The sequence below is a fragment of the Haemorhous mexicanus genome, chromosome 14 (assembly GCF_027477595.1).
Source record: "Haemorhous mexicanus isolate bHaeMex1 chromosome 14, bHaeMex1.pri, whole genome shotgun sequence".
NCBI lineage: Eukaryota > Metazoa > Chordata > Aves > Passeriformes > Fringillidae > Haemorhous > Haemorhous mexicanus.
This window is the reverse complement of record NC_082354.1, coordinates 11,900,422-11,927,875: the sequence shown is the minus strand read 5'-3', so window position 1 is coordinate 11,927,875 and position 27,454 is coordinate 11,900,422. Positions and strand designations below refer to the sequence as shown.

The 27,454-nt window shown below is 47.0% G+C and overlaps 1 protein-coding gene across 5 annotated transcripts; it reads right to left on the bottom strand.

Moving 5' to 3' along the window:
- Window positions 1-630: 630 nt before the first annotated feature.
- Window positions 631-27,103, bottom strand: SEPTIN6 (septin 6). Of its 5 annotated transcripts, none has more exons than XM_059859715.1 (11): window positions 27,000-27,103; window positions 20,882-20,996; window positions 13,748-13,943; window positions 12,411-12,597; window positions 12,020-12,181; window positions 9,536-9,632; window positions 9,102-9,270; window positions 8,043-8,175; window positions 7,299-7,489; window positions 5,341-5,384; window positions 2,366-2,589 (listed from the first exon to the last, which is right to left on the bottom strand). In XM_059859715.1, the coding sequence occupies exons 1-10, from the start codon at window positions 27,024-27,026 to the stop codon at window positions 5,381-5,383; spliced, it is 1,281 nt and encodes a 426-aa protein (XP_059715698.1). In that variant the 5' UTR covers window positions 27,027-27,103; the 3' UTR covers window positions 2,366-2,589; window positions 5,341-5,380. The 5 variants fall into 5 exon arrangements, with proteins under 5 accessions (XP_059715696.1, XP_059715698.1, XP_059715693.1 ...); XM_059859714.1 differs by lacking the exon at window positions 2,366-2,589 and adding an exon at window positions 2,645-3,627; XM_059859713.1 differs by lacking the exons at window positions 2,366-2,589; window positions 5,341-5,384 and adding an exon at window positions 631-1,144.
- Window positions 27,104-27,454: the final 351 nt, after the last annotated feature.

The window sequence follows — 27,454 nt, the reverse complement described above, 5'->3', positions numbered from 1 at the left end:
CGGCCCCGGGCCCCACGGGCGCCACGGTGTCCCCCCGGTTCCGCTCCCGCCCGCCCTCCCCGGGGATCTGCCCCAGGCCTTGCCGAACAGCCGGGGTTGCCCCAGGGGCGGCGCTGCGCTGCCCGGGGCCGAGATCCGCCATCCCCATCGGGCTCCGGCCTCCCCGTGACCGTCTGGGGCTGTGCGGAGCGCCAGGCCCAGGGAGCAACGCAAGCACGCACACACACACACACACACTCACACACCAAACAAACACACATACACACACACACCACAGCAGCCGCGCTGGCTTTCGTGTTTTTTATTTCAAATGTACATGAAAGTTAGAAAGGTAACAGGCTCCTCAGCATTTGCCGTGTGAATACCGAACGCGGTGCCGTTCTCGGTGTGTAGGAAGCGAAGGAGGCCGGGCCGGCGCTCGGGGAGCGGGCGGGGCGCGGCCAGGCCCGGGCGGCCCCGGCACCGCTCCCAGCGGGCACGGAGCTCAGGCTCGCACCGCCCGGCACTGCCGCCTTCCCCTAACGTTAAACAAGAGCAAGTGGGGTTAGGAAGGAGAAAGCACCACTTGACTCACGTCCACCAGCCAATGGGGCTCTGTTAACAGGATGGTGAGACACAGCAGGACACCAGTGAGAACACAGAGTTCTTACTTTATTTCTTTGATAAAATTAAATATTTCGTGGCTGCCAACAGAGCAAGTTGCACCATGTTTGTATTTCCTTTTACTCTGAATGCAAGGTTTTCAAAACCAATCAAACCACCAGCATATTGAAAATATTCCTTAGGCTTCACACCTCAGGGAAGCCCATGACATTTATATTATTAAAGACAACATTAGAAAAAACATATTCCCATAACAACGTTTGAAAATGTATTCGCTACATCATTAGTCCCAACATCACATTTCTGTAGCTCTTCAGAATTCCAGGTCATCAGTTCCCCCCACATCGCCCTGTCTTGTCACACAAATTACAAGACACTTCAATTTTAAGTATCATGCAAGTCAGTAAAAGAGCTTCTTTCCAAGACACTAACACTGAAGATTTGTTCCCCCCTCCCCAGACATAAGACCCTTAGACTCTTCTAGAAGTGGCAGTCTTCTCCCTCAGATACAGTGCAGCTGGCGAAGACAGATTAAAAAAAGCTACAGAGAGAGAAAAGGGGAAAAAAGAGAAAAAAACAGAAGATTAGCAAAAAAGAGAAAGACATTCAAAAAGCAAGAAAAAGAAATGCAACATGGAAACAGCTGACAGAGGAGAAATGGAACCTCCTTGCGGTATCTCAAGTACTTCAGGGAAATCACACAAGTAAAAACCTTTCTTTCTTTAAAGTCTTTAAAAAGATTTCACATAACTTTAAATAACATTCTAAAAAGCAAATGGTCAGGAAGAACAGACAGTGACCTGCAGTATGGTAAAAAATGTCACATTCATTTGTCCTTTTAGCAGATAATTAGAAATCATTGACAGATTAATATTGACTGGTTTTGGGAGCAGGAAAACATTCAAAAGTAGAGGAAGAAGAAAATATTCAAATTATTTCAACTTGCTAAAAAAACCCCAAACAAACCACAAAGCAATCAAAGAGCTCTATGGGAAATGAAATGGTATTTATGGTGAAACAGAATACCTGGGAAAATACATTGCAACCAAGAGCTGGGGCTGCCCTGAGTGCTGGGAACGGAGGAGCCATGGTTTGACCTGGGACTGCTGCTGTGAGCAGGAGCCAGGCTGACCCTGAGCTGAAACTGCTCCTGAGCCCTGGCACCATGCAGAGCTCTGCTCAGGTGCAACCCCAGCAGGTAAAGCCTCAGCAGCAGCTGGCACTGAACAGCATCACCACCAGGGCTAGGCCTGGGTGTGCTTATCTTCTAAAAGCCCAGGATCTGGGGGGGTTGTGGAGGCTGCCTGGCAGCATACATCTGATCTTTCAGCAGGGACAGGACGTGTGAATTCAGCACACACAGAGCCCTGAGCCCACAGTGCTCAGAAGGATGGGGCCCCAACAAACAAGTCTGAAATGGAAATGAGGATTTACATGCTAGTCTTCAGATGGCATGAATTAGCAAAAGAAAAAAAAGCAAATGAATAAAGACAGATGATGTCATGAAAATAACAACAAATAGAATGAGAAAAGAGTGTTTTATCTCTGAACTACGTGATGATTAAACTAAGATGGTGTTGTCATTTTAATGTCATCAATAAATATATTTAAACTGCGTTGTTATTTCGCCAGCAAAAATAACTCACAGAACTTATTTTCATATCCCTTATTTAGCTGGGTGGAATGAGACCAGGAAAAAGGGGGATCCATTAATTGTAGGGGGGAAAAAATGGTAGGATTTAAAGTTGTAGCATCCAGAACCTTGTTATGACTAATTTTACATTGTTTAATAAAAGCAATAACCACCAGTACATAGTAAAGACAGAATCACAATGAGGACATAGGAGGGAGCAAGGATAACACCCTGGAAAGGTCACAGCTGAAATGCTGTCATGTTTTATTAGACCCTCCGATTTAACAAGTAAATGAAGGTCCATTCCAGGCCTTGTATTCAGGGGTAATTACTCAGTACAGAGCCATGGGTTACTGAAAAAGAAGGGCAAAAAAAACAAAAAACAAAAGAAGTAAATGTTAACCAGAATTCACTGTCCGATGAACTCTTTATTTTAAAACAAAACTCAGCCAGAAATACAAAGAGAAGACACTTGCAGGCAAACCACAGTTGCACTTGGCCAGAGTGAGCTCCAGGCCCAGTGAGCAAAACTCCCTCCTTTTTAGTGCAAATCTTGCAATAAAAACAAGGCTTTTGCTGAATAGAAAATATGAGAAGAAACCTGTCAACATCTGTACAGCTCTAAAGAGATGTCAGATTAAAAAAAAAAAAAAAAGGTTTTTTTTTGCATTAAAACCAGAAATTGTTGGAATCACTGAGAAGAAAGTCAATGAAACAGCATCGTCTTTCTTCAGAAACACTGATATGTACAGCAAGGTGACCAGCTTTCCCTGAGATTGGATCCAGGATGTGCATCCAGGTCAGCACACTGAGAGGGAGACCAGGCAAAAGATCCTTCATGACCCCTGCAGCATTCAGAGAACACTTAGTTGCAAACCATGGATCCAAATTTGAGATTTCCTCAAGCCTGGGAACTAGAGGTTTGGACACAGGCCCATGCCTGTGAGGATGTCAAGTTTTGCAAAAAGTCCTTGAAAGTTATTTGAGTCACATATGGCAGCACAGGGGGTAGTGAGGGCTTAGGAACAGCAAATTAACATGGGGAGAGGGCAGCCAGTCTCTGGAGAGAGCACATCCCACCCCACAGCAGGAGCTAAATGCACCCCCCAGCAGCTCTGACAGCACGGAGCGGGAAAAGCTGAGCAATGGGACAGGGGACCCTCGCCCAGGAGCAGTGAGCATCCTGCTGCTGCCCAGAGGGCAGGAGGAACCTGGCACGACCCCCTGGCCAGCAGGGTTCCTCACAGGAACAGCCCCAGCAGCCAAGAGCTCTGGTTTGAGCCCGTGGTGAGCGCGGGAAGGGAGCAGTGGGAAAGGTGAGCGAACAGGCACAGCCGAGGGTGGGGCATTCGCCTCTGGGGCCAAGGGAAAGGTTCTACAGGAAACCCGAACTGAAAATGAAAGAAAAAGGCAGGTTAATGGTTTTATGGATTAATGACAAAAAACAAAATAAAAATACAAGTTTTTCTAATGCTAACACACACAAACACAAAAAAGAAAATGTTGCTAAGTGTTAATAAGGTTTAATCTGACTACAAAACATGCTTTATGCAGACACACACACACACTCAGCAGTGGGATGAACCAAATTTATTTTCTAAAACAATCCTTTCACAGTTTTGCAAGCTACAGGACTTATCAACTGTGACTTGTTTGTATCCTTACAAAACAGTGAAGCCCTGCAACACTTTATGGATCAATATGGAGAGTGTTTTTCTAAATCCTGGAAAAGTACCACATATACATATTTAATTTAGCAATGACAAATGCCCATTGAAAAAGGCACTGTCTGCATTTGTGTAGTGGGAACAAAGAACTTCATTTGATTCAAAGCCCAGCACACAACAGTGTACAGTTATGAGGACTGCCAAAAGCAATCCAAAACCAACAAAAATCAGTAATGTTCACTGTAGCTGCACTTTAGCTGTGCCTTCGTACTCAGAATGAACACTGTTATTCTTTGAGCTTATTTTTCCACATTCAGAGCCTGATAAGCAGAGAATTGTTCTTTCCATTGTTCTACAGTTACCGTTGGCAGCAGAGACATTCACTCAACTGGACAGCTCAAGACGACTGCAAGCGCCAGTTCGAGGCAGTGCAAGACCCTTCTGAGGCTCTTCTGTTAAGTGGAAGGTCTCATTTAAATTGCATTCAAATGCCTCTCACTGGCAGCATAATGTTTGCTTGCTTTTCCATTTCCCTTGGTGGAGTTAAGAGGGAAGGAATCCTGGAATCAGCTTCTACCAGTTTAAGGGTAGACTGTCATTTAGTTTGGACTATCCAGGAGAGAATGTAAGCCTTAGCTTTGTCTGCAGGGAAGGGTGGACTCAAGGATGAGTTTTTAGGGTGTTTTATAGTTTATTTCCAACAGGATCCCTTCTCTGAGAGGCCTGTGCACCTCAGCCCCTGGGGCACTGTCTTGGAGAATGAGTATTGGTGCTCTGTCAAGAAGCAAGACATTCCTGTGGGAGGTTTCCTCTTCCTCTCACCAGAGAATCATCAGCAAATTAAAAATGCTCAATTAAACCCACTCAAGCTAGCTGTAAGTAGACCACTGTCATTAGCAGTTTAACTAATAACCTTAATGAGGATGACAGAAACTAGTCTTGCATCTACCTTTGCTGTAACCACAAGTTAACATTACAGCTTGGAGGAGTGGGAGGGAAGGAGGAGCAAGGAGAGAGAGAGACGTTTTCATGGCTAGCTGGGCTGTATCATCAGCACCATATCTCCATAGCAATTGTTGCCATAGTATCAACGTGGCCTGTGTGATTAAAGAATATAATTTATTTTTAAGGGAGATGGAATAAAGAGAACAGAGCCAATGAAGTGCTGGGAAGACTTAAAAGGAAGAAGATGTAATCCTTAATTTCCTATGTTCCATATCCTGAGTCTCTAATTTAACTTTGCAGAATCTTTAAAGATAATTACATACTTTTTCTACAACTGCACACATAGAGAGTGACTGGTAGAGCACATATAGTGGGGTGAAAGCAGGGGAAGACAGAGATAATACTTATAAACTTCAGGACTTGCACACAGTCTGCTCTTTTAGGAAAGGTCAGTGATCCCACTGTGAGGCTCTATGAGTTAATGACGCTTACCAGGACAATGTGCCTCATGCACCATGCAGCCAAACAGCAGCTAACTGTAAAACAGCACACATGTGAGGCCTAATAATGATGATAATGATGTAACAAAAACAACAAAAAAATAACTGAGTCATGATTAGTGCAAATTACAGAGCTTGGGTTTAAACAAGTCACCTGTGAAAGAAAAAGGTTATTGTACTGCCAGCCAGTAGTAAACAAGCTACAATTAAGCTCCAGCTCGCAAAATTCATGGATTGTTAAGAAAAAATTATGATCTAAGTACTGAAATCCACTATGAAGGACACTCAGAGCAGTTACAGAGCAAAGAAAGCAGCACCATTTCTAGCACAGCAATTTTCCCAGAGGCCAAAGAAGCTTCCTATTATCTCCCAAGCCTTACTGAAGCACTGACCTATCTCTGTCATGGAGTTTTCTGTGCCCTTAACTGATAAAGACAGTACTAAAGCTTTTCCATATCGACATGCTTGGTGTCAAGGAGATGTTCTGAGATGAGAACCACTTCAAGGACCAAGAGTTTAACTTGGGCCACAGCAACTAATTGCTGATACTATAAGGCTGTTGCCTCCTTTTTCTGCATTCATTACCCTGACTGATTTCAAGGCCGAAATCTGCAGTCCTGAGTGAGCAGATGTGTAAGGGCTCTAAGCATGAAAGAACTCAGCTGGGTATTCCTCAGAGTCCAGCCTGGAGAGAGAAGTCTGTCCCCAGCCAGTCTCAGACTCCTCAGTACGAAAAGATATTAAAACCCCCTGAAGGTGATTCAAATGAACAAATCAAAACAGGCAGTGGAAAAAGGAATGGGAGAGTGAGAAAAGTGCAGCACTAATTGCTCATCACAAAAAACATTCATGTTGAAGCAGCTTCAGCTTTAAACTAAAAGACTCAATCAGGATCTCATTCTTTTGGGTCTTTCCTCCTCTGTCTCATTTGATCCCAAGCTTAACAGTCACAGGTTTTTTCCCTGACAAACAGTGCTGTCAGCACTGTGAGCATGCCCCATACTGTCCAATTTAACAGCACTTCTTCATGCACTTAGGACTGCACAGTGCAGGCAAGGCCTGTGCCAGGTCTGTGCAGAGGGGGGATTATGGCAGTGGTACAAAACCAGACCCCTGTTTGTCTGCACACCAGTTTCTGCACACCTGCACAGGTGGCACAGTGCCCCTTGTGGGAAATGTGCCACAGTGAGAAGGAAGGGAACTACTTAGTGCTGGGACAACTGGGAGATTTGTTTCACTGTACAGCTGATTGCTCATGAGCAATTGCAGAGCTGCAGGAGCCCAGCACAGGCACTGCAGACAGCCCAGGTCCCAGACCCTGACGAGGGCCTGGATCCTGTCACACCAGTCCCTGGCACTGGGATCCCCTGCTACAGCCATGCAGTATCTCCCACTGCTTCTGTGGAGGGCAAAAAGCTGATTTAGGATGGGAGAAGAGTACTAGTGCTAACAAGGTTCTATGACCTGTCCCCTCATTTTGCAGTCTTTCATTCTGCAGATTCCAGAATTCAAGACTGTTAGTCTCCCTGAATAATTGCCACAATTTTCTCAAGATAAAAAAGTAAGAACCTGAGCTAAAACACACTCCTCTGAGGCTAATGAGACACCCCTGCTATCCACACCCTAGCCTTGGCAGCTAGGATGGTTCCACTTCTTTACAAGCACTGAGAGACCAAGGGAGGAGCAGGGGATCTTGGGGAATAAAGACAAGTTCATCCTCTCCCATGCTGTCAGAAAGCAAAGAGGGAGGTTAGTACTGCTCCCTGCTCTTCAGGACGACAGCAAATGTTACATGCTTCCAGATACTGCTCAGCTTTACTAGGGTTTAAATCTGGCTGCAAACCTTCCCCTGATAAGGACTGGCTAGGCTGGAGGGAGATATGAACACCCAGAAAAATAGTAAAGGAGAACCATTACCAAAAAGCAAATACCTCTGGGTTAGCAACTTACTTTTTCCTTTCCTTATCCCTTTTAAGAGTTTGTGATCCTCCAGCCTGCTGAGCCTGTGACTGAAGCAATTCAGCTGCTGTCTTCCTTTGTTTAAATGCATTTACTTCATCATCCAGAGACTTCTTCTTATCCTCCAGCTTCTTCTTTTCATCCTGGTGCAATTTCTTCAGGCGATCAAACTTTTCATGCAGCTAAAAGGAAAGGAGAGAGGTGAGCAGGATGTGGCACTAGCAGATAAAGGGCAGGGAACAGCCTCCTTCCACAACAACTTACAGGCAGTGTTCTACTAATGCATCATTGTGCAGACTAAGAACAGAGGATTGGGAGAGCATAAGTGTAAAAAAAAAAAACCCTAATCCATTTTCAGGGATCTCTGCCTTATTCCTCTTAAAAGGTCAGTAAATCCATGGATTTTTCACAATGCTAAGAAAGTCATATGGGTGTATTTTTTGTAAAAAAAGTTCATTTCAAGGGCTGCTTCTCTCCTTGACTTTTACCACACTGCACCTCTCCATCAGAATCAAGACTCTGGTCCTTTCCTGGTGCAGTAAGTAGTACAGAACAAGCACTGTGATTCAGTTTGTCCTACAGACTGAACACCTTAACATCCCCATCCAAGTTAAACCTTAGACTCCTTGGTAAGAAAGTCCTAAACCACACTCTGCAGAAGTGCTTTGGCAACTACCTACTTGGGAGTGAATCCATCACTCACAGTCATGCAGACACAAGTACTGCAGTCTTTACCTCTTTTTCAGCCTCCTTCAACTCAGCTTCTTTTTCCTTGACCCTCTGGACAAACATCTGTCTCATTGCCTCTTCCTTTTTCTGCAGTTCTCCCAGAAACTCATTTCTTTTGGCTTCATAAGTTTCTTGTAAGCTGAAAAGGAAGGAAAGGCCAGTGATAAGACTTGGGACAAACTGCTTTCCCTGACCCTCTGAAATCAGGCCTTCACCATGACTATGCTTTGCACACAACACATTTGCTACTCACTCACCCACATGTGCCCAAGGTCTTCTTTATCCAATGATTTTTGGCACTTCTCTGTATGTTGAATGTTGGGCAATTCAAAGAGACCAGCTGGCAACAAATACTAGTTCAGAGGAACACTGCTGTTGATGCCTTAAGGTTTCAGTCTTTATGTTTTTTAAATCCTGTACTGCATTAGTGCATAATTCTAAACTCCATAAAAAGTGTTATTTAACTGTCTTCACATTTTGGTCAGACAAAACAATCCCTCTGGGCCTGAGGTCCAAGGACAACCCACAGCCTCAGGCCCCAAAATGTATAAACAAAAGTGAATTGGGGAGGAGTAATCTGGGGGTTTATAACTTCATTACCTGAAGCTGTAATTGGAGGATTAATGCCTGATCTGTAAATTGACCAAACATATCTGTCTGAAAAACTCATGACCATCTTCCATTTTGGGTGTAGCCCCTTAGGGAGGCTTCATCTGCCCTTAATATACCTGGAGACCCTTCATTAAACACATCCACTTTTATCCTTTTAACTTTGCCTCTGTTTCTAGGTAAGCTCAAAAATAGGCATCACTGTCTTTCTGCAGCACAGACATTTCTACTCCCATACTTGCAGATTCACAGTCAGTCCTGCACATCCTCCCTGCATTTTCACCTTCTCCCAGTCAGAGCTTTGCTGAAGTCTGGATTTATCTGACCTGGCAGTTTTTCTTGCTGCATTGGTTTTTTCCGTGCTCCCCCAAGGACACACACACACACACACACACAAGCACACAGTGCATCCACAGTGCCTCTCTCAAGCCCTCCTCTCTCCTCCAGGGCTCTCACCTGAAGGGTTTGCTGTCTGGATCAGTGTCCTTGAAGCCCATCTCTTCCAGTTTACATCTCCTGTAGAGCTCGTAGTGGCGTGTGTGGGTCTGCTCACGAAGGTCTTCCATGTTCACGCGGATCAGCATCTCCCGCAGCTTCACAAAGTCGCAGTGAGCTTCGTTCTCCACTGCAGGAATGCACAGTAAGGAGGAAAATGGGAACAGAAACTAAGATCTCTTCTCACATTCCTCAATTGTCTACTCCTCCAACAGGTTTAACAGCTCTTCCAAGCAGAGAAAACTGGCACTATAGGCCTGACACAAAGATTTAACAAAGGATAATTCCCCATGGATAATCATGCCCAGCAGGCCTTTGCTCTTTTTATGAAAGCCCACTGCCTCCTTGCACAAGTGTCACCATTCATGCCATGAAAATCCCAGGGCTCAACTCACCCTGCACTGTGCCCCAAGGGTACTGACGAGCTTTCATCATTTTGTTTCCTATTTTCAGCTCCTCCGTACTCCCGATCACTGCAAATGGCAAGTGGGCCTGGAACACATTTGATGATATCCACGTTAGTCCCTCTCACACCTGGCTGACCACCAGCACACAGAGATGAGCACAGCCACTGAGCAAGACAGTCATTATGCACATGCTAGTCTCAGGGAGTCTAGTCACTGGCCACTAGTCCAAGACAAGGGGTAGCAGGGTGGGTCCTTTTTTGAAAACCTTGTTAGTGCTACCACTCTATATCCTCTACCTGGCTGATCCTCCCAGCCACAGAGTCTCAGGTGAGATGAGCCAGTGCAAGACTGGCATGAGAGCGACAGCTGGAACAGAGGGCTGCGGCTCGGCCTGCGGTGCTGTCCCAGGGCTTGCCGTGCCTGAGGAGAACATCTGCACAAGCACAGAAGCAATAAGAGGTCTTGGAGCCTTCTTGATTTCATCCCCCCACCACTCCTTCAGCTCATGCTGGAGCACAAAACACCTTGCTCCATCAGATCATGAGATGGAAGTCCATCCTTCACTCCTGAAGTAACAGCTCCTTCCTCCCTGCTTGCTTCTGCCCTGGTGAGGAAGGGCTGAACATGTCCCCAGCCACTGTGTCCAGTGTCACCCAAGGTCACACTCTTCAAGCTGAGATATGCACTCCACATTACAGAAAGGCTGACTAAGCAAGAGGGATTTGCTTTTCAAAAACTCAGAAATCAGAAATAGTCACTTCTTAGTAAAGATGATCTCTGCAGAAGGCAAAAAGAGACTTGCCCAGTGCAAGCTCAGCAAAATTGGAACTGAAACCCTCCCAACACCTATCTAGGCTCTGAAGATCTCACCTTACAGCCTTCTCATTTCCAAAACTCAGGCAGCCAAGCAAACCGCCCCAGACACTGCCATAGTACTTTGCTGCATTGGGGGAGTGAGATTTCTCCCCACCTCCCTTGCTCCTGGGAACTGTACTGCATTCTGTCAAGCTGCAAGAAGTCAAGTGCAAAGCTTCATCACTTTGAGTTCCCCGCTCCTTGCATCAACCCTTTCTGCTGAGTTTGTGAAGTGACATTTGTTAGGCAAAGCTTTTAAAGTGCACTGAATTCTGAACAATTGAAAGGGCCTCAGGAAGCCAACTACATGGAAGATCAGTGACCCTGGATTGCTGTCAGGAGCAGGAAGTGAATTCCACAAGTTATCCAAAAATTTGGACAAGTTCATGACAGCTGGTACAAGCAAAAGATTTCAGAGATGATGTTTTTGCTTTCAGAGTGTGGCTCATACAGTCAAACTGTAAACAAAGCAAAACTGCCAGCCAGCACTCAAAGAGATGGGCTCTTCCCCCTGTATTCCTCAGCCCCCCACATGTGTCACACATGTGACACACACAGAGTAAGAGTAATATTTGTCTTCTGATTCTAATAATATCAGTATTTGGATACAAGTTTTCCAGGCCTGCAAAAAAAACCTGCCTTGGTCAAATTCTGGCCCGCTTAGTCCCCATAAACCTGGTAATTCTGACTGTAATAGGGGATGTAAGAATTGATTTGTCTGGGCAGCGACTGACACAACCCAGAATGTCTGCAACCCAAGACAGCAGTTCCCTCCCAGGAGACAAGTAAATGGCTGAAAGGAAAGACAAGCAGAGGTTCATTCCACCCTCAGAAGGGCTAACACTGAACTGCTCTGACCAGGAAACCATCACTGACAGCTCCAATGTCAGGACAAACTTCATGTTTCATTCAGGCCTCTCCAGAACACTCTACAACTATTAATACTTAATCAAGAGATGGTACAAATGCACATCAGCTAGATCTCTACTACATCCACAGCAGTAAAGCAATCAACTTCCCCTACTTGATTTCCTGTGAAAAGCCTTCTGGAAAATGGCACCATGGTCAGGATGTGCTGCCAGAAAGGCAAGGCACAGTTTGTTTCATCTTCAGGGAGCCACAGACTGGTACCCACAATGCTGGGGAGGCCAGAGCCAGACTGGGAACCTGCAGGCACCTCAAGGCATGTCTGGCCCAAGTTGTGTACTGTTTTTCACACCTTGCTGGTTAAGCTGTGTAATTCCTTGCCACAGGATCCTGGAAGTTTTCTGGTGGGAGGCCATCAGGTGATGTACAGGACAGGAATAATGACAAACCCTTGAGCTGAAAAGGATTTAAAAACTGATTTCTTATACATCCCTCAACAGATACACACAAGGACAAGGAGGGTATTAAAAGTCTGTTTTCAGACTAGAAAAGCCCACCAGAGAGGCAGCAGACTACCACAAAGCTCTCCTAGTCTAGGATGACACTACAAGGATGAGATTCTTGTGAAATCCTCTATTTTTAAGAAACAAAATAAAAGGGAAAGTAGATTAAAGAAATATCCTAATATGGCCACCAACCCCTATGCTGACAGTGCTGTTCTGGGAGAGGAGGAAGAACCGAGGCACTTACATTCATTGTCCCATTTATCTCTGCCACTGATTCATCATCTGTTGGGAACTGGTAGATCTGCACCCCATTACTGACCAGTTCACTTGTGATTTTAATTTTAAACTTGGTCAGCTCACTCTTGGAAATGGCATCAGATTTGGCAATGATGGGAATGATGTTCACCTAGGAAAAAACAGAGGTATGAAGTAACCAACTTAGCTCCTGGGAGTTTCTCTAAGTCTGCAATACAACCTTCAAAAACTTTTAAGTGCTCAATAAATCTACAGAATTATCTGCCAACTCAGCCATTTCCACCAGAAGGGCTATTCAAGGTGGGGAGATCTCTGGAAAAGCAGCAGCCTTTCTACTATGCAAACAGTAAATCTGCCCAGTATGAGTTCCTTGTGCCAACCTTGCTGTCGAGCTTCTTCATGGTTACCAAGTCCAGGGATTTCAGGGAATGGCCAGTGGGAGCGATGAAGTACAGGCAGGCGTGGATCCGGGTGTCGTGGTAGTTGTGCAAAACCCTTTTTATCTTCAGCTCTTCTTGCAAGTAGGCTTCAAACTGAGCATCAATGAACTCAACGATGGGCTTATAGCTTTGGTGAAAGGAAAAAAAAAAAGGCTATACATCTCACAGTCAGAGAACTAAACAGATAGGAAATGCCCCTTGGCTTGCTTTTAAGAAACAAGCTGTTGATAGATTTCAGTTCCCATTTTCCACTTTCTGAGACAAATTCTCTCTACCTCCCTTTCTCCCCACCTGTAAGAAATTTTAAAGTTGCACTGCTGACAAGGAAACATGGTCCTACATCAGACTTCAGCAGCCTGTTTGTCAAAACACAGCACTGGGATTTAACAGAGGACAGCAGATGCACCCTACTCTCCAGGGAAAGTAGACTCCCATATTTTGAAACGTGAGGGTGAGAGACCTTCTAAAGCAAGGCTAATGGAGACTCATTTCCAGCACTCAGGGAGTAAATGCCTTGCTGCTCTCAAAACCCCAAGTGCTGCTGGTAGAGACACAGATTCACTCAGCACCACCTCTGCCCAGTGCTCTGAGGCAGGAAATTCCTGCAACTCCCTTGCAAGGCCTTCTGAAATACAGAGCCTGCCAGAGCTATAATGTAAAGGATATCAGTGCATTTTAAACAAACTTTTAAAAAAAAATCTAGCAGACCCACAAAAAAGCAATCCCATCAGCAAGGTCTCTGCAGAGCACCTTGGAGACTGTCTGGTGTAACTGCACATCCCTTAACCAACATACTCCAGCCACTCTGGAATGTGAGCTGCCAGAGACACTCCCCCAGGGTATCTCACTACTCATTTCTTGTGCTTCCTTTGGCTCTCCCCATGGAAGAGCCCTGCCAAAAGTGGATATTAAGCCAAGCAGACTCTAAACCACACTGGTGGTTTGGTCAGCAGCTTGAGGTCAGCACAAACCAAAACAAGCCCAGATGCCCTGGAGCATTTCAGTCTCCCCACCAGATGAATTTGGGCAGAAGCTTACCAGCAGGGCAAAAATTGCTCTGACATGAGCAATTTTTGCATGAGAAAAGCTGCTTTATAGCTGATGCAGTGCTCACACTCTAGAGCCTTTATCCTCTCTTCTACAGGCCCCAACCCAAAGAAGTGACAAGGACAATTTCTAAGAAGCAAGCAGGAAAACTTCAGTGCAGTCAGGCCCAACTAGGGCACAGGGAGAATGAAAAGCCAGGTCACAATAGAGCTTCTCTCACCCACACTCACCTGTCCTCTTTGTTGATCTGATCCCCAAAGCCCACTGTGCTCACAATAGTCAGCTTGAGGTTGACATTGCTCTCCTGCAGGTCATAGGTACTGGATTTCAGCTGGACCCCAGGCTGCGAGTGAGATGCTGGATCACCTTCAAACTTCGTGTTGAAAAGGGTGTCCATGAGGGTGGACTTACCAAGGCCAGTTTCCCCTATTGGAGAAAAAGAGAGTTGAAACATTCTGTTGAATATTAATATGGGTTGGCCTTTGAGCTTCCAAACATTAACAGGGGTGAAATTGTAGCAGATGAAAGCAGATCTCATGCTCCCAAGGGAGCGTCTGGTAAACAGAAAGCCATGAACAATGGGAGCTCTGTATTCTGGGCAAATTACATTTCACAGTCTAATGGCCATTAATGTCATTAGAAACTAGAGATGAAAAGCAAGAGGTGAAAAGGCGAAGGGGAAAGCATCGTTCAGATCCTGCTTAAACCCACAACCACACTACAGAAGATGCTGTTTTCATTAAAAAACAGGAGAGGAAATGGGGCTCACTGCCATTTCCAAAAAAAGCTGCTCCAGATCAATGTCTCTAATAAGCAGCCACAGAAATAGCTTCCTTCTGTGCAGAAACCCTGAGAGCTGGTTGGATCCCACAGCAAGTTGTGCAGTTGGTTTCTCACAACAAGTTGGACAATCAGCCTTCTACACTGGGAGAGGGCATTTTCTGTAGTATCTGGTTTTGTACCTTAGGGGCTACACAAGCTGTAAAATATTGCAAAATCTGCTTCCAAAAGTTCTGCTAGTACTATCAGTATTCTGCTAGCATTCTATCAGCAGTCAACTGCTATTTGGATTTCATTTATCAACAGGCAACTATTTCCTTGTCTGGAAGGAAGAGACAAATCCCAGAGACCAGTCTTGAATTTGTTTTAGATACATCCCAGGAAGAATAAAACAAATCCCCCTGTGCACACATTCCACAGGGCAGTCTCCCTTACCAGGCTCTGACAACAGAGCCAGCTCTTTGAGCTCACAGGACCTGACTTCCTACACAGTCTGGTCGGCTGCCTTGTGAGGGCTGCTGTGTTTTGGGGAAACAGCAATTTCTGAGCTGCCCAGACAGCTTTTGGAGAAACTTCAGGAGCAGCTGAACCCCACCCTCTGTGGAGGCTGCTCCTCCAGCCTGCTGTGGGACCACAGGGAGACTGTGTCTGGCTGCAAGAGCATTCCCTTCCTTCCCCCAGCCCTCAGCTCCAAACCAAAACAACTTCACCATTTTCCCACTTTGCTCAGAATAAAAGAGCTTCTTATTTTTGTAGGTTTAGAGCTCTGTAGCAGATCCAAACTTGCATGAAATGCCCAATTCAAGAAGGGGAAACTCCTCCCCATCCTCCCCCGTCCAAATGTGCAAATTTGCAAGCCTCACTCCTGCAAGCAGGCAAATTCCTCTTTGGGCCTCAGAAGGGATTTTCCTCACTCAGGGCTGAAGTACATGGCAGAGTAAGGCAAACACAGAATTATAAAATCATAGAATGGTCTGGGTTGGAAGGAAGATTGTCTAGTTCCAAGCCCCAAATCCCCTGCTCTGGGAACTGAGCAGTCCCTGATTGCCAGGATGACATATCCAGTATCTTTCCAGAGGCAGCAAGATCCATTAACATTTCAAAGTCAATGTACACCTTGAGCTGCAGAACTGCCTGGGAGCCAGCTGAGAGCTTGTGCTACATCACCAACCAACTCCAACTACAGCCAGAACAGTCACCAGTGCAGTTGCTCTTTGCATCCATCTGGTTTTCAGTCCAAAGGGGAGAAGAAGGAGTCAGCAGCAGCAGCAGCTGGTGTGGCTGCAGTCCCTTGTGCCACCCCAATGCATCAGCTGTACCTACAACAGCACTGGCCAGAGCAAGGGAGGGGGACCCAGCAAAGCACAAGGTTACCTCTGTCACTGGAAGAACAAACTGGTCCAACAAGCCCTTTATTGTCCTGGAATCTCATTGCCTGGACTTGTCAAGGACCACTGGCCTCCAAAACAGAGCAGGTGCACAAATCAGACCAGAGCACTGCCATGGTTTGGACAGGGATTTTGAGAGTTAACAGCCAACAGCCTGTATGACCTCCCAGGCTGTTCTCAGGGATTCCAGGAAAACAGCAGTGTAAAAACAGACAAAAATCCAAACAGCCTGAGAAGGCTGCAGCATTTCCAAAGCCCCTGCCAAGGGATGGGTGGGACAGAGCAGTGAGCTGGCTGCTTGCCTGTGAATGCCAGGAACCCTGATGGGACATCTCAGGATAGGGGAGCCCCTCAGCTCTGCAGTGCAGGAGCATCACCCACACACAGTCCTGCAAAGCCTCCTCCTGTGGTACTGCCCCACAGCCTGGCAGGCCCTGGAACAGCTCCAAGGCTACAGGACAGGGTGACAGGGGAGCAGCAGCAGTGACAGGGCAGGGAGCTGCTCTCTGCAGTGGACACACAAAGTCATCTGTAAACCACACTGGCTTCTGGGCAGACAGCACCCAGCACTCAGCTGAGTCACCTCTCATTTCTGCCTCTCTCCTTTTGGTGAAAGATGTTCTTATGAGGCCAAGACTATTGTTTAAGCATATCCTGAACCTGTTAATCATTGCCTACTTAAATCCATCTCAAGTGTTTTTTCCAGCAGGAGTGACTTTAACTGTCAGGGGGGCTGGGAGAAGAGTTCAAGAGATGCAGAACATGCTTTTACACCCCACCTCATGTCAGCTACACAGGGCCAGCAAAGGCAACTTTGAACTCAACCACTGAGTTTTTCCTTTTGGAAGGGGAAGATCAGAACTGTGGCATTTTTCCACAGGTGGGAGTTGACCATCCAAACACCTTCATGATTAAAACATCCAGGCACTAACATGGCATCTCATATGAAGTCTGCACTCCCAGCAGATACTCCTGTACCTGCACTGTGTAACCCCACTGACCTGACACAGAATTAAAGCCTGCCAGGGAAGGCAGAGTAGAGAGGAAAGACTGTCTCAGCTGAAAGAATGTTAACACTGACAGAGTGACATGAAATAGTAAAAGACTAAAGACACTAATAAAGTGTTCTGCTGTGTTAAATATGAGCAGAGATAGGGAGCAGTGCTATTTTGAAGGCCAAAACGACAGAAGGAAAAATTTCTGAATCTTCTGGGAGCTTCTGCCTCACACAGAGGCAACTTTTTGCTGGCTGGAAGATGTGAATGGTGCCAACTGCTTCTCGTAAGGACAGGAGTCCAGATGGAACAGATGGTCTGATAAAAAGGACAAGTGGTCTGTGCTTGTTGCAGCCAATGGCACTGGAATCTTCCCCAAAAACCAGAAATTACGAACAGAGATTAAAAGAGGCAGAATTACTTTGAAAAAAGCAGCAGTGTACACAAATTGAGTGAGAGGCCTCCCTGGCAGGGAGATTATTTCCTGATGTCAGGCTTATGGACACATGTGATTCCAAAACCGTACTTAGGGATTATGCAACTTGACAGCGCTCTGCTGTCCCAAAACAGGGCTGACAAAGCTCTCTGGGGAGGACAGGGCAGAGAGAGTGACCTTTACTGGTGGAGTTCTGCACTAGGAAGATGTGACTGCAATGGAAAAGCTTGAGTGTTGTACCTTTCATCATGGGATGGAGTTTTGCTGTTAATCTGACAATTTTCAAGGACATTGTAAGAAAATTGGCCAGAGCCACCACTGCAGGTTCTGGACATGCAGCAGCCCTACATCAGTGCTCAGAAAGCACCATCCACTCTTAATGCCCAACAGCCTGGCTGTGCTGGGCTCCCCATGTGGCCTCTCCTTCTGCTGAGACATGTTCCTTGCTCCAACTGCATGTGCATGTGGTATCTTCCCTGCTCTGAGGAAGCCTCACCAAATCTCACAGTGATGGAACAGTGGTGGCACCACTTGCAAACTTACAGCTGGGACAAGCTCCTAACTTCCCAAACCAAGACAGGCATCTTCCTGCTGAAAGAACTCTCATGGCTTCTTTTCACAGAACTTTTAGCATCCTAAGCAACTGCAGCAGTGAGCTGAATTATACACCACAAAAGCTGTACCTCCTCCTTTTGCGCCTGGAAATTTAATTTGCTTTTCCCTAGCATGTGCTAAGTGTAACAAGCAACTGCTCACTGCCTCCCTTTCCCACAACACTCAGGATTTAAGAGGCCCCAATCACATCATCATCAATCGACTCTGTGGGAGGACAGAGGAGTCCTTGGAGTATTTCCCTGTTCAAAGGCAGGGAGCAGCTCTCTCAAGAGCTTCCTTTCATGAGAGAGCAGCACCTGCCCTTCACAAGATCAACAACTGTGGCTCCAGATATCAAATAATTCCATTTTAAAGAAAATGTAAATGCATGTACAGCCTTTTCATGTGTAGAAATGGGAGCTAATCCACTGTAGCAGGTTTGTTGAGACAAGCCCTGAGGCAACTCAGACTGATAAGGCCATCTCTCAAGGAGAGAGGGGAAAATAGCTTGTTCCATCTGACAGGCATGCAGAGATACCACTCAACACCCCACAGCCAGGCAAAGGCTGGGCTGCAGGCGCAAGGAGGGCAACAAGGACTCACAAAATACACTGAAACACCAGCTCAGGGGAGCACCCAGCCCTTGGCATCCACCCCAGGACACTGGGCAGGAGAAGGCTGAGGAGACAGATGGCTTTTTGATTAGAGAAACTGTTCTCTCCTCAGCTGGTTGCACCAGTGACCACAGAAACAACCACTGAGCAATTTCCAGGCTGTACAGCTCATCACCCCAGAGAGCTGCCTGCTGGAGAGCACCAGGAATCCTGTGCACATCCCTCCCTCCCTCCCTCCCTCCCCCAGGGTGAGAGCTCCTGCACATCACAGGCTTACTCCCTTGGAGTGACAGACCTCAAACAGTCTTGGTACAGGCCCAGGGGAGAGAAGTATTTCTGCCACAAAACAGCCTTTCTCATTGCACTGAATAGGCCAATTAGAACAAATTCCCTGCAAATCCTGGGAGAGAAGAAGGGGCAAAATCCTGCTTAAACTGGGATACTAGTTGAATGCAATTACAATCTACCCTGGCAAAAACTGAGAAAGTTTACATCAAAAACCAGCAGCCTGTTCCTCCTCTTTTCCCCCATCTCACTGAGAAATACAGCCAGCACAGAAAGTCTACACCATTAAACACTTCTCAGCCTTTGCACTGAACTGTGAGGCAACGAAAAAATTATCATGTAAGGTTTAGGAAGAAAATGGTTGTGCTGAGAAATAAAAGATCAGAGAAACCATCTGCAACCCCTAACATCTAATGAGAGGTTTCTCATTCATTCTAGCTTTGCCTCTAGTCTCACAGGGGAGACAGCTTTCATCATGAGAAGAGCTAAAAACTGCTCCACTCTGGACGTGCTGCTGAGAGTCATTTCTGAAGCTTTCCTTGGCTTCTCCAGCAAAAGCTGTAGGAATTGGTGGCTCAGATCCAGTATGACACAGAGTAGAGTTATCATTGGATTTTTCCTCCAACAGATGCCACACACAGCTAAAAAATGAGGGGAAAGAAGTCCCTTTCTGTCATGCTTAGTGGGCTGTCTATGGGATCCTCATCCAATCTTCCTTTGCTTCCTTGTTCTTTCAACTTTTCATCCCAAACTCTGCTGTACAAGTGAAATCCACAGAATAAATGACAGATGAACACACGGAATTTTTGTTTTCTTCCTTCAGGATGTTTAAGTGTGGGGGCAAAGATTTGCAAATCTTTTTCTAATGAAGTTTAAAGTTTCTTTATTTCAAGATTGTGTTATTACTATTCATAAAAAAGTGACATTAGTAACTAATGTATATTTATCTTGGTGAGTCCTTGTTATTCACCTCAACAAGTGATTAATGCATTCAATTTCTGCCCTGCAAAGAAGAAAGCACAGGCATTCAGCTCCTCTCCACACATCAAATGAAGACATAACTACAGGAGGCACACACTACTACACCAAGAACTTGCAAAAAAAACACTGCAGCCCGGTAAGTGGAAAAAGAAACACTTTTAGACTTCAGTCCTGGGGACAGGAGTTTCCTCAGGTCATACCACATTCATGTACTGTGGAAATCACCTAGAGACTCAGCCTGACAGTTACCTCCACTTGTCAGCAAAGTTTATCATCTCAGGGGAATGTAAGATGTGGTTGTAAGGAAAACTGTCTTCTCAGCTCCATTTAACAGGGCTCAGCTCTCCTCTCCTTGCTCCACTACTCTTGTCTCAGACTTAACCCTGTTCTGGGCAAACACCAGGTCCATACCACCAGCTGCATCTCTCACAGGAGGGGACAGAACACCTCCGTGTGGATGCGGGGCTGACCACCAGCTGAGTCCCCAGGAGGTATCCACAGCTGCTGCTCTGCCCCTGCCACTCCAGGCACTGCTGGGATCATCCACAGACAGGGCTGGGTCTGAGCAGCCATGGCCATACAGCCTCTGCTCCCCAGGGCAGGGCACCAGCAGCAGCAAACCCATCAATTATTAATTCACCATTTTTAATTTCCTAATTAACCATCCTAAACTGTGGTACCAAAGCCATATAGGGTTTTACTTCTCTTACCTAAGAGAAGGAATTGTTTGGGATCCTAACTCTGTGAGATGGGCTGCAGGGACATACACCAAGTCCTGCTACAGTGCCAGGCCCCAGCTGTGATCCACACCACATGGCAGCTTGGATAATTGTCAGAAGAGTTAAGACTTGGCCAGACACTATCTTAATTCAAATATGCACAGAAGGGAGGAGAAAAAAATAGCTTTTAGTGATTTAAGAGAAGCATGATTAGTATTTTGTTAAAATAATTATAATAATAATTCAATACTAAACCAAACAAGACCTCTTAACAAAGTACTCTGGCATGAGTACCTATTTTCTTTTAAAAATGTGAAATTCAAACATATGAGGAAAAGAAAGATCATAATAACAGCCTGTGATTTTAGGCATTTTATTTCACTGCTTGGTAAAAAGCCATACTGCAGAACCCCAGTAGGGATTTTCCAGAGCACCAGAAAATCTTGTTACTGAAAATAGAACAGTTGGGTAAATTTAAATCAAAGCTACCTTGTTAGTGGTGTAAGCTACGAGCTGCATCCAGCTGCAAAAAACTTTTCTGCAAGAGAACTTCCCAAAATGGAAATACTCACCCACACACAGGATGTTGAAACAAAACCCATGATTAACTGACTTATTAACCAGCTGGTCAGGCAAACTATCAAATCCCACGTGTCCAGAGAGCGGGACAGTGCGACAGCCTTCACCCTGAAAGACAATGAAATACTTGTGTCACTTTCTAGCAAAATACACTTCTCTGTATAAACCCTTAAGACCTCCCAAGTGGAATCAATTGCACAGTCCAAGCAGAGATTTGCACAGATCTATCAATCATGTCAGCATGCTTCACTCCTCTCTAAAACAATTCCAGAAGGCAGAAATAGAACGTTTCATTTGTCACATGTCTGAAGGTAGCCCTGACAGAATAACACTAAAATGTGCAAAACTTGTACACAAACACAGCTGCTGAAATGAAGAGGTGAAAACCACTTGTTTCTTCAAAAAATATGAAAAAACTCAAATCTCACCTTACACTGAAAACAAAAAGAATCCTCTGTGCAAAGCAATGTATTAATGACACCTCCTCCTACAAGCCTGTTACCAGTCACTTAATGTCAATTGGAACTCACATGTAATTCCCATTCACAGCTGAAATTACAGAAATTAGCTAGAAACAGTACGGGAAACTGTACCTACAGGAAAATAAAGCAAAGAGTGTCCAGAACTGAGCTGCTCATAACCCCACAGGTCTGAAGGAGCCTGCAAAGAGGGTTTGGGAGTGGAGGTACTCAAACCTCCTGCTGGGGGCAAGGGCTGCTCCTGCCCAGCCACCCAAAGGACTTCCTGAGAAGCTGCTGCTGCACCCTGCTCTCTCCTGTGCTCAACACCACTAACCTGGTCTCCCCAGCCCAGCAGAACACATGGTGCTCCATGCCCAGAACAGCCATGGGATTTGAGAGGGGGTCAGAAATTTTCACCTGGCAGTCTGTGCCAAGGCAGCCTGGGTCCCAGCCATGCCCAGCCAACAGTAAAACACAACACACAGAGGCTCAGCCTCAGAAATGGCACCAGGCAAAATGAAGAGCCAGTGCTGCACCCCTGCATTGGTGTGTACTGGAGAGCTGTCCTCCTGCAGCCCCAAAAAGCTACTTCCCTCTCTGAAGCAAAGGCTTTTCTTAAAAACGTATTTTCATATGAAAATCAGAAAATTCCCCTCTAGCCTTCCATCAATTTGCAAAAAATACTACAGCCAAAAGGCAGTAGTTTATAGGGTGTGATTTTGAATTTATTCTTTCACAATCAGGCTTTCACATATCTTGAAAGCCTGTTTATAGGGACAGGAATACTGGTTTTCCCTCTTCTGCTAATGGCACTGGTATTTTAGGCTGGGAAAACATCCCCAAGGAGCACATTTACTACAGTAGCCTGTCAGTATGTTTTCTTGTCTTGTTACTGTTTTGCTGTTGTGGGTTTGGATTGGTTTTTTTCAGATATGAGGCTCCAAATACACTTCAGTCATTAACCATATTTACCAGCCTGTGATGTGTAAATATGTTTCCCCTTAGCCATATTTTGTGTATTAGTCTGACTCTTCTTGACAAGATGTTCACCAAATATGGCACTTCATTAATTCCTGAGCACCTTCCCTCCTAATGACATGCTCATGAGGAAGGCACTCAGGCTGCCCAGCAGATTCTGGTTTTGCCTACTGAGAATGCAGCTGTGAGATCCAGTAATGCAGCTAAAGCAGAAGAAAGTGAGAGTGTCAGACATGCAGATTTTGTGACAACACACTCAGACTCTCCTAAACTGCATTCACCAAAACAAAACCCCAGCCCTGGGGAATCTCGTGGCAGCGTTGGATCTGCAGTGACAGCCCCAGGTCCTGGTGAAGAACAGAGGGGGCAGAGCCCACAAAGGTGCAAGAGAGAATGACCCAAGACACCTCCTGGGGAAGGAGAAATATCAAGTGTATTTTTAATACCCAGCCCTAAAACCACACCACTGGAAGACTGCTTGAACACTACTCTCCCCAGGAAGCGTGGGCAGGAGTGTGGGCTCTCATTAAGAGCAAATCATCCCCTCATCCCTAAATATAAGTGTGATCCAGATGGAACAAAATAAATGGTGGAAGTTAAGCTGCTCTCAGCTAAGAGGAGGCATTTACCATCACACAGAATTCAGCATGCAAGTCATTTCCTGTAGGTTCTTTTTCTAGTCACCTGTGGTTTTACAATGCAGTTAAACCACACTTCACATCTGGTACAGGCCAGGAAACAACTACTGCAAAATGGGATTTCCAGTCACAGCAGCTAAGCCTCCATGTTAAGTACACAGCCATAAGGTATATTGTGCTACTCTGCCTAAAAATCTACAGCCTCCTTGGCATCAGAAGACTGGATGCAGTGGGAAAAAAAAAGCCAAAAAGAAATAACACTTTAAGATCAGCCTGGCTTTGACACTCATCAGAAAGTTGACAGTAATTACCAAACCAGTGGAGAGAAAATAAACGTTTTCTGTGTGATCCACCAAGAAACAGTGCAAGTCACCAGTCTTCAAGCACCAAGTGGTGTCTCTGTACAGGAGCACGGCTATATATAAACAGCACCACCATAAACAACATATGAACACACTGATTAGTCATCCTGGGTGTACATTAAATGTAGCTTTGGATCCCCTTGTTCAACACTGAAGGAGAATATGTTTAAGCTTATAAGCTTTTTGCTGATAAGGTGTTCAAGACTGTCTTCCATCATTCATCTTCCAAACCAGATCAAATTTTAAACATACAAAGAGGTACCAACAAGGTAAGCAAAGTTTAACTACTGTATGCCTGAAGGCTTTTTCCAGGAGCATCAGTGAGTGCTGGATAGCTGAGAGTCCTTTGTGCTCTCTATTTTAAGGTTACATCTTCTTGGAACGAAGACAAAGATGGAATCTCTGGAAAGCCAGTGTGAACACTGGCACCACACCAAGATACCAGATGCCTTCTTTTCCCCACATACACAGAGTGCCCCCTGCCTAGACAGAATGGGCTGTTGTTGCTTGGGAGGAAGTAAAGCATGTTTGCCACAAACAAGATTAAAAAAACAAAAAGAGCAACACATTCTCTTGCTGTATTATCAGGCAGGGCTATTGCAGAGTGAAAGTAAGGAGAGTAAGGAGCAGCCACTTGGAGAAGCTATTTTACTTCTTCCTTTCTTAGAAGGATTTATACAGACTTTTGTAAGGCTTCTCCCTGCCACAGAACCCACCATCACCTACTCTAATTTTTACAGATAACCATCTAAATCATATGGAAAATACAAAGATGTTATAATGAATGACCCCAAAGCACCATCCATTAACCATCAGTTTACATGAAAGGGGCAAGGTTTAGTCTTCAGGTGTTTGAATCTCACCAGGCTCCCTGGGATGAAAATATGATTAGAGGAAAATCTTGCTGAATGCACATCTGTGCCCTGATCTGCTTAGCAGGACAAGCAGGTACAGCACTGTCCCCAGTCCCCAGAGCCCTGAGAGGTCGCTGCCTCGCTGTGGAGCTAAAGCAGAGCACACACAATGGTGCTGCTCACTGCAAATGTCAACGCTGTATATTCGGGACTGTGTCTGTAGCCATGAAGAGAATGGATTCCACGGCAAAGGCAAAGCCTCCACTTGGTGATATTCAGGCAGAGTACAGCAAAGAAAATAATGTTACAGCTCTGAACCCAAGGGACCCAGTGTCCAAATGAGGCCCACACAGCACAAAACTGCTCTCAGAGGCTGCAGAACAATACTTCATCTAGTTGAGTGTTTCTGTTCAGGACACTGACAACTGACACTTAGTACTTCTGACACAGTTTTTTACCTCTTCCCACTTCAAACAGTGCTCACAGCAGCCACCTCCTGCCCCTCTGCTGCCCTTAATGCTGAAACCTGGGGGCTCAACCCCCAAACCTGAGACAACTCTTGGACAAGAAGTGAAATGGCAAAGCAAGGCAGAACCTGAACTCAGGTTTCCACACCACAATTTTTCACGTCGTCTTAAGCCAGAACAACATCAGATCCCTTCTCGTGACCTTGGAGTTATGGCATTCACTTCCCCAGACTGCATTTGGTTCTGATTAAACAGCAAATTAGAGCAACACTTGTACCAATTATTTCTCACTTGTACAAGTATGTAATTCTCCTATGTAATGAAAGAATTATCCAGCAGACAGTGTAAACATCCTCTATGAGATAAATGTAAATCAGGAATGTAAAGTCTAGATAAAGACTTTGTTATTTTTCCTAGCTCAGCTGATAAACGATCATCAAGAATATAAAACACCAGAAAAGTGGGAGGGAAATAGTTTTGAATCAGGCCCCATGGAAAGCAAGAAGTGCCTCACCAAAGGTCCTGACCATCAACCACCCTCTCCAGACGCACTGCATCACTCAGCCATTCAACATTCACAAACAGTCAAGTGCTTCCGAAATCTCAAATTCTGACAGCTCTTAAGATTACACTCTTTATGCCCCTGACAAAAGGCTGCAGAAATGCCACGCAGTTTGGATACATTCCCAGCAGAAGTTAGCAGTTAGAAGATACATATCACTATCAGCAGCCTCAATAATGTTTCTGACCTCTGCTGGATATGAAGAGTTGGACAGTGCCTGGCAAGACGCTCCTGTGCCCCCATCCTCCCCGCTGGCAGAGGACAGGAGAAGGGACTCAGCTTGGTGGTGACAAGGCCACCCTGCCCACCTGGGGAGAAGGGGGTTTCACTGACTATCCCTGCAGGAAGTGTGGGCTTGATCAAGGGTTCTCTGGGACAATGGTAGGATGGTAACCCCAGCTCCTCCCCAAACCGAGCCCCAGCTCTCACACCTTCAACCCAGTTTGCACACACAGAGCTCTCTGCACCACCAGGACATTACAGCGGACTGCTTCACAAACCAGACATGACCAGATGCCCAAGACCTTAGCTGACAAGTTACTTGTTTGTAAAAGGACATTTTCAATTTGCAGCACACTAATTTCAAGTCTGTCGCACAGACAGCTTTCCCTTTTGCCTCCAAAGCGAGGCTGTGTGGTACCATAAATTCATCCCAGGCCACAAGCAGATGTCTCAAACTCCTGTACATTATCTTATGAAAGCATAACACTCAATTTCTTTAAAAGACAGGGGAGCAACTGAGTCACTTTACATATTTTGGCAGTCACATACAACGCAATGGGTATGTCCAGGAGGAAATAACATCACAAACTGGCAAGGAATGGCTACATCTACCCGTTCAGCAAGACTGGGTCCATGCTAAAACATACTGCTTTGAAGACGAAACTGGAAAGCATTCACCTCAACTATTACTTCTGTATTAACACATGGACATGAAAGTTGGAAGCCCATCAAACCAAGACAAAACCTTTCCACATGCAAACGCGTTACAGATGCCTCCTTAGCATTTCTCTGAAAAGCGCAGAGGTGGCTCAACTCCCTCTGCTCCTCTTCTGGATAATTCTCTGCAGACACACAGGGATCTTGTGCCGCGCCAGGCAGGCGGGCGAGCCCGGCAGCGGCCGGAGGCACTACCGGGGACCCTCGGGGACAAAGCGCAGCGGGGACCCAGTGCTGGTGTTTGGTTCGCACAGCTCCTCCGCGGCACACGGTCCCAGACCGGAGATTTTCCTTTCCCGCATCACGCACTACCGAACACGGGCTGAGGGTTTCTCTGGGAGGAGATCAGCATCCCCGGAGAGGCAGGGATGCCACTGCCGTGACCGAGGGGCCCCCAGCCCTGGGTAAGGGATGCACGGCCAGGCCTCCCCAGCGCCGCAGCCCGGCCAGCCCCACGCAGGTCCGGCCGTAGCCGGGCCGGGCCCGAGGGCATCGGCGGGGCAGGACCCCCGGCCCGCCGCGCTGCGGGCAGCCCAAGGTCGCCGGGCCGGGCTGCAGCGGGGAGGGGGGACCCCAACATCCTCTACCCCAGGTAACCCCAGCTCCCCTCGGGTCGGCCCCCAAAGCCGGATCCCCCGGGAGCCGCCGCCGCCGCTCCGAACCGAGACTCGGAACCCGCGGGAGGCCCCAGGCCGGTGTCCTCGCAGCCCGCCCGGCGCCCCCTGATCCGGCCCCGCCGCCGCGGCCATGCCCGGTTCTCCCGCCCGCCGCCCCGGCGCTGCCCGCTCCCGGCCCCCCTCCCCGGTGCCCCCCAGCGCCCGTGGTTCGGCGGCCCCGCGCCCACCCGCACCTGCCGCGCCACCTCGGCCGCCGCCATCGCTGCCCGCGCGCGGAACGTTCCGCCCCGGCCTGCGGGCGGCTCCGGGCGCGCCCACCGCGGCACCGCGCGGGGGGGCCCCGCCGCGCCCCCGAGCCCGCCCTGCCCGCGCTCCCCGCCCCGCCCCGCCGCCTCCCCGCCCTGCTCGGCCCCACCGGTCCCGCCGGTCACGCTGCCGCCGTCGCCGCGTTCTGTGAGGAGCGGGGCTGCCGGTCCCTCCCCGCAGCAGCCCGCGATGGTGCAGCCCGGGCTGCGGGCGGGGCGGGCGTAGGTTCGGGGCGGTGGCTCGAGGGGCCAGGCGAGCGCGGAGCCCCGGCCTGAGGGTCCCCTGTCCCACGGGCTGCCCGGCCGCCTCCGCCGCACCCCGGGTCCTGCCCGCTCCCAGCGCGGGGAGGCGTTCCCCGCCGCCTCCTCGGGAAGGTCCAGGG